This window comes from Triticum urartu, chromosome 6A, assembly GCF_056163025.1.
Source record: "Triticum urartu cultivar PI428250 chromosome 6A, HENAU_Tu73, whole genome shotgun sequence".
Lineage (NCBI taxonomy): Eukaryota > Viridiplantae > Streptophyta > Magnoliopsida > Poales > Poaceae > Triticum > Triticum urartu.
This window is the reverse complement of record NC_141878.1, coordinates 571,153,464-571,164,043: the sequence shown is the minus strand read 5'-3', so window position 1 is coordinate 571,164,043 and position 10,580 is coordinate 571,153,464. Positions and strand designations below refer to the sequence as shown.

Below are 10,580 nucleotides of genomic sequence, written 5' to 3'. Positions count from 1 at the left end.
CAGGAGCTACTACGGACACTAGTAAGGTACACATCAATTACATGTATATCACATATACCTTTTGTTTTGCCGGCCTTCTTGTCTGCTAAGTATTTAGGGCAGTTCCGCTTCCAGTGACCGCTTCCCTTACAATAAAAGCACTCAGTCTCGGGCTTGGGTCCATTCTTTGGCTTCTTCCCGGCAGCTTGCTTGCCGGGTGCGGCAACCTCCTTGCCGTCCTTCTTGAAGTTCTTTTTACCCTTGCCTTTCTTGAACTTAGTGGTTTTATTGACCATCAACACTTGATGTTCCTTCTTGACTTCTACCTCCGCTGATTTCAGCATTGAGAACAACTCAGGAATGGTCTTTTGCATCCCCTGCATGTTGAAGTTCATCACAAAGCTCTTGTAGCTTGGTGGAAGCGACTGGAGGATTCTGTCAATGACCGCATCATCCGGGAGATTAACTCCCATCTGAGACAAGCGGTTATGCAACCCAGACATAGTGAGTATGTGCTCACTGACAGAACTATTTTCCTCCATCTTACAGCTGAAGAACTTATCGGAGACTTCATATCTCTCGATCCGGGCATGAGCTTGAAAAACCATTTTCAGCTCTTCGAACATCTCATATGCTCCATGTCTCTCAAAACGCTTTTGGAGCCCCGGCTCTAAGCTGTAAAGCATGCCGCACTGAACGAGGGAGTAGTCGTCAACACGTGTTTGCCAAGCGTTCATAACGTCTTGGTTCTATGGGACGGGAGCTTCACCTAGCGGTGCTTGTAGGACATAATCTTTCTTGGCAGCTATGAGGATGATCCTCAAGTTCCGGACCCAGTCCGTATAGTTGCTGCCATCGTCTTTCAGCTTGGTTTTCTCTAGGAACGCGTTGAAGTTGAGGACTACGTGGGCCATTTGATCTACAAGACATATTGTAAAATATTTTAGACTAAGTTCATGATAATTAAGTTCATCTAATCAAATTATTAATGAACTCCCACTTAGATTAGACATCCCTCTAGTCATCTAAGTATTACATGATTCGAGTTAACTAGGCCGTGTCCGATCATCACGTGAGACGGACTAGTCAACATCGGTGAACATCTTCATGTTGATCGTATCTTCTATACGACTCATGCTCGACCTTTCGGTCTTCTGTGTTCCGAGGCCATGTCTGTACATGCTAGGCTCGTCAAGTCAACCTAAGTGTTTGCATGTGTAAATCTGTCTTACACCCGTTGTATGTGAACGTCTGAATAAAACACCCGATCATCACGTGGTGTTTTGAAACAGCGAACTGTCGCAACGGTGCACAGTTAGGGGGAACACTTCTTGAAATTAGTATGAGGGATCATCTTATTTACTACCGTCGTTCTAAGTAAACAAGATGCAAAACATGATAAACATCACATGCAATCAAATAATAAACGTGACATGATATGGCCAATATCACACAGCTCCTTTGATCTCCATCTTGGGGCTCCATGATCATCTTGTCACCGGCTTGACACCATGATCTCCATCATCATGATCTCCATCATCGTGTCTCCATGAAGTTGCTCACCAACTATTACTTCTACTACTATGGCTAACGCGTTTAGCAATAAAGTAAAGTAATTTACATGGCGTTTCTCAATGACACGCAGGTCATATAAAAGAATAAAGACAACTCCTATGGCTCCTGCCGGTTGTCATACTCATCGACATGCAAGTCGTGATTCCTATTACAATAGCATGAAGATCTCATACATCACATATAGATCATTCATCATTCATCACAACTTTGGCCATATCATATCACAAACCACTTGCTGCAAAAACAAGTTAGACGTCCTCTAATTGATGTTTGCAAGTTTTACGTGGCTGAATTTAGGGTTCTAGCAAGAACGACTTCTTACCTACGTTAAAGCCACAACGTGATTTGTCAACTTCTATTTACCCTTCATAAGGACCCTGTTCATCGAATCCGCTCCAACTAAAGTGGGAGAGACAGACACCCGCCAGCCACCTTATGCAACTAGTGCATGTTAGTCGGTGGAACCGGTCTCACGTAAGCGTACGTGTAAGGTTGGTCCGGGCCGCTTCATCCCACAATGCCGCTGAAGCAAGAAAAGACTAGTAGTGGCAAGAAAGTTGACAAATCTACGCCCACAACAAATTGTGTTCTACTCGCGCAAGAAGAACTACGCATAGACCTAGCTCATGATGCCACTGTTGGGGAATGTTGCAGAAAACAAAAATTTTCCTACTCGTTTCACCAAGATCCATCTAGGAGTTCATCTAGCAATGAGTCATCAGATGCATCTACATACCTTTGTAGATCGCGTGCGGAAGCGTTCAAAGAACGGTGATGATGTAGTCGAACACGACGTGATCCAAATCACCGATGACCAAGCGCCGAACGGACGGCACCTCCGCGTTCAACACACGTACGGGACGGGAGACGTCTCCTCCTTCTTGATCCAGCAAGGGGAGGAGGCGAGGTTGATGAAGATCCAGCAGCACGACGGCATGGTGGTGGATGCAGGGCGTCACAGTAGCAGGGCTTCGCCTATACTACGAGGGAGAGACGTAACGGGGAGAGAGGGAGGCGCCAAGGCTGAGGTATGAAGTCCTCCCCTCTCCTCAACTATATATAGGGGTGCCAAGGGGGGTGGGCCGGCCCTAGGAGATGGGATCTCCTAGGGGGGCGGCGGCCAAGGGGTGGGGGGCTTGCCCCCCAAGCAAGGGGGCGCCCCCCTTAGGGTTCCCCCCCAACCCTAGGCGCATGGGCCCTTGGGGGGTGGCGCCCCAGCCCACTTTGGGCTGGGTCCCTTCCCACTTCAGCCCATGGGGCCCTCCGGGATAGGTGGCCCCACCCGGTGGACCACCGGGAGGTACAATACCGGTGACCCCGAAACTTGTTCCGATGGCCGAAACAGCACTTCCTATATATAATTCTTTACCTCCGGACCATTCCGGAACTCCTCGTGACGTCCGGGATCTCATCCGGGACTCCGAACAACATTCGGGTAACTGCATATACATATCTTCACAACCCTAGCGTCACCGAACCTTAAGTGTGTAGACCCTACGGGTTCGGGAGACAAGCAGACATGACCGAGATGACTCTCCGGTCAAGAACCAATAGCGGGATCTAGATACCCATGTTGGCTCCCACATGCTCCACGATGATCTCATCGGATGAACCACGATGTCGAGGATTCAATCAACCCCGTATACAATTCCCTTTGTCAATCGATATGTTACTTGCCCGAGATTCGATCGTCGGTATCCCAATACCTCGTTCAATCTCGTTACCGGCAAGTCACTTTACTCGTACCGTAATGCATGATCCCGTGACCAGACACTTGGTCACTTTGAGCTCATTATGATGATGCATTACCGAGTGGGCCCAGTGATACCTCTCCATCATACGGAGTGACAAATCCCAGTCTTGATCCATGTCAAGCCAACAGACACTTTCGGAGATACCCGTAGTCTACCTTTATAGTCACCCAGTTACGTTGTGACGTTTGGTATACCCAAAGCACTCCTACGGTATCCGGGAGTTACACGATCTCATGGTCTAAGGAAAAGATACTTGACATTGGAAAAACTCTAGCAAACGAACTATACGATCTTGTGCTATGTTTAGGATTGGGTCTTGTCCATCACATCATTCTCCTAATGATGTGATCTCGTTATCAATGACATCCAATGTCCATAGTCAGGAAACCATGACTATCTGTTGATCAACGAGCTAGTCAACTAGAGGCTTACTAGGGACATGTTGGTGTCTGTTATTCACACATGTATTACGATTTCCGGATAACACAATTATAGCATGAATAAAGACAATTATCATGAATAAGGAAATATAATAATAATGCTTTTATTATTGCCTCTAGGGCATATTTCCAACAGTCTCCCACTTGCACTAGAGTCAATAATCTAGTTACATTGTGATGAATCGAACACCCATGGAATTCTGGTGTTGATCATGTTTTGCTCTAGGGAGAGGTTTAGTCAACGGATCTGCTACATTCAGGTCCGTATGTACTTTACAAATATCTATGTCTCCATCTTGAACATTTTCACGAATGGAGTTGAAGCGACGCTTGATGTGCCTTGTCTTCTTGCGAAACCTGGGCTCCTTGGCAAGTGCAATAGCTCCAGTGTTGTCACAGAAGAGTTTGATTGGCCCCGACGCATTGGGTATGACTCCTAGGTCGGTGATGAACTCCTTCACCTATATTGCTTCATGTGCTGCCTCCGAGGCTGCCATGTACTCCGCTTCACATGTAGATCCCGCCACGACGCTTTGCTTGCAACTGCACCAGCTTACTGCCCCACCATTCAAAATATACACGTATCCGGTTTGTGACTTAGAGTCATCCAGATCTGTGTCGAAGCTAGCGTCGATGTAACCCTTTACGACGAGCTCTTCGTCACCTCCATAAACGAGAAACATTTCCTTAGTCCTTTTCAGGTACTTCAGGATATTCTTGACCGCTGTCCAGTGTTCCTTGCTGGGATTACTTTGGTACCTTCCTACCAAACTTACGGCAAGGTTTACATCAGATCTGGTACACAGCATGGCATACATAATAGAACCTATGGCTGATGCATAGGGGATGACGCTCATCTCTTCTATATCTTCTGCCGTGGTCGGACATTGAGCTGAGCTCAATTTCATACCTTGTAACACAGGCAAGAACCCCTTCTTAGATTGATCCATATTGAACTTCTTCAATATCTTATCAAGGTATGTGCTTTGTGAAAGACCTATGAGGCGTCTCGATCTATCTCTATAGATTTTGATGCCTAATATATAAGCAGCTTCTCCAAGGTCCTTCATTGAAAAACTCTTATTCAAGTAGGCCTTGATGCTGTCTGGCAATGGATTGCGCGTGCGGCTTCCTGGCAAGGATGGAGCCCATGCTGGAGACCTGCGTTTTTTCTGAAGGGTTGGTTCTGAACCAGAGGCAGCGGCACATCGCGCTCTGTTCCCTGCTTTATTCTCCAGTTATTGGATTTCGGGCTCCATTCGTCCATCAGATGACTGACGATGATGTCAATGATTCATGGGTATGTATTTTCTCGCATAGTCTTTTCATGTGTTGTGTGTAGTTAACACTATCTGAATATTTGTAGTAGTATTAGTTTCTGAAGAAACATTTTTCAGTAAGTATAAGTGAACTGCTTTCACATAGAGTTTTATTATGAATATTGTAGGAGCAGCAGCAATTTGGTCTAGTCAATATTATTATCTGATGACATCAATATTTATTATGAAGATTGTAGCAGCAATTTAGTTTCTGAAGATTGTACCTTATTCTTATTTGTTCTTATTTTTTGTTCTTGTTCATTTCCTTGCAAAAATTCCCTTCTGGTCTAGTCAGGGTAACAGAAAGTTGTGTTAATTTGGTCTTGGTTAGCAAGAATGGATATCATAATGTTGATGTTATGTATTCTGTTGGCTCTGATGATTGTTTGGTTCTCAAAGATGGCTGGAAGGAATTGGTGGAGGAAGCTGGTCTTCAGGCTGGGGATGTTGTCATGGCTATGTTTTATAGGCATGCAAAGTGTTTGGAAATCAAGTTAAATTTGCTTTAGATCAGTCTTGCTTGAGCAGCAGCAGCATGAAACAATTTGTTGTAATAATTTGACATTTTTGTGTGGCTTCTAGTTTATTTTCTAGAAGAAATCTGAGTATAAGTGAACTGCTTTTCACAGATAGTTTTTTATGTGCATCCTATTAGCAGCAGCAGTTGAAGCAATATACAGACTGGAAACACCCACTGAGCTTTCTTTTTTTTTTTCTGTAACTCGCATATGGAACTACCGCGCTTAATAAAAGAGGACTGCATCAACCATTATAGTAGTAGCAGTTTTGTGAAGAAAACTCTCTGTGAACTGCTTTCATAGAGAGTTTTTTATGTGTATCCTAGTAGCAGCAGCAGTTGAAGCAATATACAGACTGAAAACACCCACTGAGAACTGCAAATTGTTGATAGATACAAACCAAGGTTCTGTGCTCATAATAAGCAAAGTACATCATCAAGCAAACTAAAGCAACATAAGCAAACATTGTGCCAAAGCAAATTACAACGAAAGCAAACTAATCGACATAAGCAGAAGGAAACAAGTTGAGCAATTGTGACAGGAACCCTTGGCTATCAGCATCTGGCCTACTTCATCAGTTCCACTCGGGCCAGGTGAAGGTGGAAGGTGATCCCCCCTGCTCCCCATCCCCCAGGATGACCTCGGGCGCTTCCTTATCTTCTCTTTTATAGAGCGGGTGAGGCCATTCTGCACTGTGGTGATGCAGTTCCATATCTCAAACGCAGTGTAGGCGTCCTTGGCAGCATACTCAATGTGCCTCCTGCTGAGAACCCAAGTCCACTGGCGGTGCTCTTGGTCTGTCATCTTTCTCTTCATGTCTGCGTAGTAGTCGTCGATGATGATGGCAGATACATCGCCAAGTGAGTCCAGTGTCTTCGTTGCTTCAGGCACCCTCCAGTTCGTCTGAATGTCGGCGAAGTTGGGGATGTTCAGGTTGCAGCGTGAAAGCTTCTCCTTGTCTTGGTCGATGCAGAAACCAGCGAACTCGTACCTAAGTAAAGTGAACCACAAGTTATTCTTTTGCGAACTGCATACATACGACAAATAGAACTGCATACAAATGACAAGGAGAGACCCATCGGCCTGCAACTATATTTTACTTAGTAGATTTTTGCCGATGGAGAGTTGAATCACGGCGGCGTCCCTCTTGTTAGGGGTGTACTCGAGGTCGATGCCGATGATCTTCTCGCGGCGCCCCCGGAGAACTTCCTTGTACTCGTCGATGTACCCCGCCATGGCGTCCACGTCGTTGGTGTAGACCACCGTGAGCACGGTCTTTCCGTGCGCCTCCACATCCTCGAAGACCTTGGTGAACGGCATGGCTGGAAAGAGGAGGAACAGGAGGAGGAAGCGCAGTGTTGTGTGTTTTGTGAATGATCAGGGTGATGGAGCGCGGAATTTAAAGGGGAGCGGCAGCAACATCTGCCGAGCGCACGATCTCGTCCTCCAACCGGCATGGCGATCGTGTTTGTGTTCGTGGGGATCGTGGGCTTCGCGCGTTTTCCAACCGGCCGGATAGAGGAGCGGTCCCGCGGCGCTTCACTTGTGTCGGGCGATCATGGGCGCGTATATTTCGGGCAGTTTTAACAAGCATTCTGAAGTGAGGTTTGTTTGTTCGCAGGCGAACCGCTTCGTTGTTTGTAACCGAACTGCATCGTGTTAACCGAGCCATTTTTTTTCTTTTTGTCTATGACCTGTGGGCCGTGCTCGTAGAGGAGGTTATTTTAATTTGTGCCGCTGACTTGTGGGCCCAGTCTTTTAGTCATTAAGCTTCTCTTCTTCTCTGTTTCTCGCCGTCCTCTTCATTCCTCTCTCCCGCATGAAAATCCCTTCCTCTCGTGGCGGAGAGCGACGACGCCCGCAGCCGCCGCCGTCCGCAAGCGCGCCTCCTCCGCCGCCGCCGTCCGCAGCCTCCTCTTCCGGCCGTCACAGCATCTCACGGTGAGCCCCATATCTTCCCGTCTACTCCATCAATTTCGGCGCCGGAAATCTCCATGGGCGTTCCCGATCGGGTGCTAGGGTTTTTTTGGAGCCAGCATCCTTTTCTTAACCTCATTTTGTATGCTCGAATCGTAATGCCCTATGGATTGAAACTTTTGGTTGTGGTTTTTTGGCCTTCAAAATTTTAGCAATGTGCATCTAGGGTTTTTTTCTCTGTCTGTTTTTAGGTTGCTTTCTAGGGTTTAATTGTTATCCCTTTCTGTTTGCAGATACAACATGTCTTCTCCTACTAGAAGAAGTCCAAGATTTGGAGGGAAATGTAAGCGAACTGCTTTTGTAGTTCTATTATAATGCCGCTCCAGCCTGATACTTTTCTTTCTGTTTGTATCTCCGTTAGATAATACAACTTCTTCCTCCCCAATTGATGCCTCACCAGTCAGCATGGCTCCCCCATCTGGTAATACATCAAAGTGCACTGCATTTTTTATACACGGTCAATTGCTTGTTGAACAAAATAGTGCACTGCATCATAGATTCCCTTACCAAGGCCCATTTTCAGACATGTGGCAAACTGATATGAACTGCCTCAAGTTAGTTTTTTTTTGTTTTTTTGGCATGACATTAAGTTTCTTGTTATGTTTAATTGTTAAACATAAACTGCTAAGAGAGCACTGCATTTGTACATTGCTTTGTATTTTTTTGTCTATCCACATGTGGTTGCCAAATTGATATGAGCTGCATTAAGTTTAGTTTTTCCCTCTCACAGAACTGCATGAATTTGTTTTGTTTTGTATATCAAAGCGCACTTCATTTTATATGTGGTCAATTGCTTACTGAACGAATTAGTGCACTGCATCATATATCCCTTTACCAAGGTCCATTTCAGACACGCGACAAATTGATATTCAAGTGACATGAACTACATTAAGTTTTCTGTTATGTTTTAATTGTTAAACATAAACTGCTGAAGAGAGCACTGCATTTGTACATTGTGTGGCCAAATTGATATGAGCTGCATTAAGTTTAGGTCTCCCTCTCACACACATATTTTCTTATATTTTTCTTACCTACAGTTTTATGTCCTGGTGGGTCCGGGGGTGGTGGTGTTAACTATTTGATTACACGTTATTTCACAGCCGATGTTGTCGGTGGCGGGACATCTGATTAGGGCAGCATTCTACCTGAATTGAGTGAAACCCAGTCGCAATCTGTTGATGGCACAGAACCAGTTACACAGGATTGGATGGTCCCTGATCAGATTGCAGCTGATGTTGAGAAGAAAAGGCAGAAAGCGATTGCGCTCGGTAAGACTTTCGAGAAGGCTCATAAGGCGAAGCAAGTAAAGTTTGATGAGGGTAAGGAGATAAGAAGGAGGATTGCAGATTCAAAGAAGTCTGCTAAGTTTGCCTCCGCAAAGAATCCTGTGAAGAGAAAACTCAACACTGTTGCAGAGGAAGGTTTAAGTTCTCCACGGCGGAGCCCGCGTGTTGATTACTCAAACAGGCCTAAGTATGCTGAGGTTGATGTGGATGGGATTCAAGGAAAGCGGACATGCGCGGACGATTACTCGGGTGTTGATTTTGAGCGTCCATCTAAGTTGGCACGGGAAAATGCAGCTGGAGAAGCGCTGGACAATGATTCTAATGAGGAGGATGTTGATGTTAGGAAGGTATACGCTATTTATTTATTTTTACTATTTTTTAAGTTGTTTCGCATGAGTTGCTGATGTGAACTGCATTTTTTATTCTTTTTTGTAGATTGCTAAGAGTACCAAGAGGAAGAGGTCTGAAGATGATGTTGCGCATGAATGACGTTTTAACAAGACTGTTCGGCTGTCCATTCCAAACATATGCAAAGCTGTTGCCTTGTTGGATGAGCTGCACAGAACTTTGGTGCGGCAAGCAGGTTTTGGCATTGTTTTCGACCTGAAAGTAAAGAAGAATGTTTCTCGTGTTCTCATGTGCAAGCTGATGGGAAAGATTGACCCTGATACGATGAGATTGGACTGCGGGTCAAACAAGGTTCTGGAAATCAATCATGAGGCTGTCCATCACATTTTTGATTTCCCTATGGGTTCTCACACTGCTCCCAGGCCTGCTGACAGCGGCCATGATGATTCGCTGGCTAATCTGAAGGATGAACTTGGTTTCAACCGTTCTCGTAGCATAAATGTGAAGGACCTGCTTATTTTACTTCGCACGCTGGCTGTGGACCCTGCGAAGGTTAATAAGACTGTGAAGGTTTTTTCTCATTGTTTTCCAGAGCTTGCTTTGCCCCAGCCCTGCAACTCGGTTGTCCAGGGTAGCTGCTATGGTTGAAAACATGGATTTTGCATCTATGGCTAGCATGGACTTTTGTCAGCTTGTTGTCGACGAGCTGCAGGCCGCTGTGTACAAGTGGAATTCTGAAGGAAGCAAGCAGAACTGCGCTGAGGGTTGCACCATCTTCCCCTGTTCATGTACCTCGATTCATTGAATCTTCACACTGTATCGGTTATGCATACACGCACGCCACGTGCTGCAATACTGTCCCATGAGCAGTTGAAGAAGATTCACAACACCGACATTATTGTCAAGGGAAAGATACACCTGGATACTTACAAGTTTGGCAAGCTGCCGGTCAGTGCATAGCCAGCCTTTGTGTTTGTTTTATTCCTTTTTTTCCGCCATGCTAAATGTGAACCTCTTATGTACTTATTTGTGAACTGCATCTTTTTCTGTTAATTTGTTCAGTGGAAGGCGGAAGGGGACATTGTGTACAGGCGGACTCCAGTTGCTGAACTGCATGCAAGGTTTTGTGAGCCTCTTGCTAGGGGTTCTCCAATTCAACGGGTTCATGGTTTTGCTAGGGCGACTGCTGGAGGTTTTTCTGGCGAGGCTTCTGCTGACGGTAATAAATTTGTTCAGGTCGATGAGCTTCTCGACAGGGTCATCAATTTAACTTCTGATTTCCCAACATCCGGTTCTAGGATGAGGAATATTGCTGGATTGTTTCCTGAAGGCAAAGGCCCTTCTGAAGCAGAAATCGAGGCCGCTCATAACTTTGACCGTGGGC

The 10,580-nt window shown here is 45.6% G+C and overlaps 1 protein-coding gene across 1 annotated transcript; it reads right to left on the bottom strand.

Annotated features, from left to right (window-relative positions):
- Positions 1-6,065: 6,065 nt before the first annotated feature.
- LOC147966434 (uncharacterized) lies at positions 6,066-6,905 on the bottom strand. The gene is made up of 2 exons (XM_087530830.1): positions 6,748-6,905; positions 6,066-6,612 (listed from the first exon to the last, which is right to left on the bottom strand). Exons 1-2 carry the CDS (start codon positions 6,903-6,905, stop codon positions 6,066-6,068), a joined length of 705 nt encoding a protein of 234 aa, XP_087386956.1.
- Positions 6,906-10,580: the final 3,675 nt, after the last annotated feature.

What these genes read in the sequence shown, in the direction of transcription:
- LOC147966434 (XM_087530830.1), bottom strand. Translation starts at nt 6,905, where the DNA reads ATGCCGTTCACCAAGGTCTTCGAGGATGTGGAGGCGCACGGAAAGACC. An exon ending in ATCATCGGCATCGACCTCGA is followed by an intron (nt 6,613 to 6,747) that starts GTACACCCCTAA and finishes GTATGTATGCAG; the next exon opens with TTCGCAAAAGAATAACTTGT.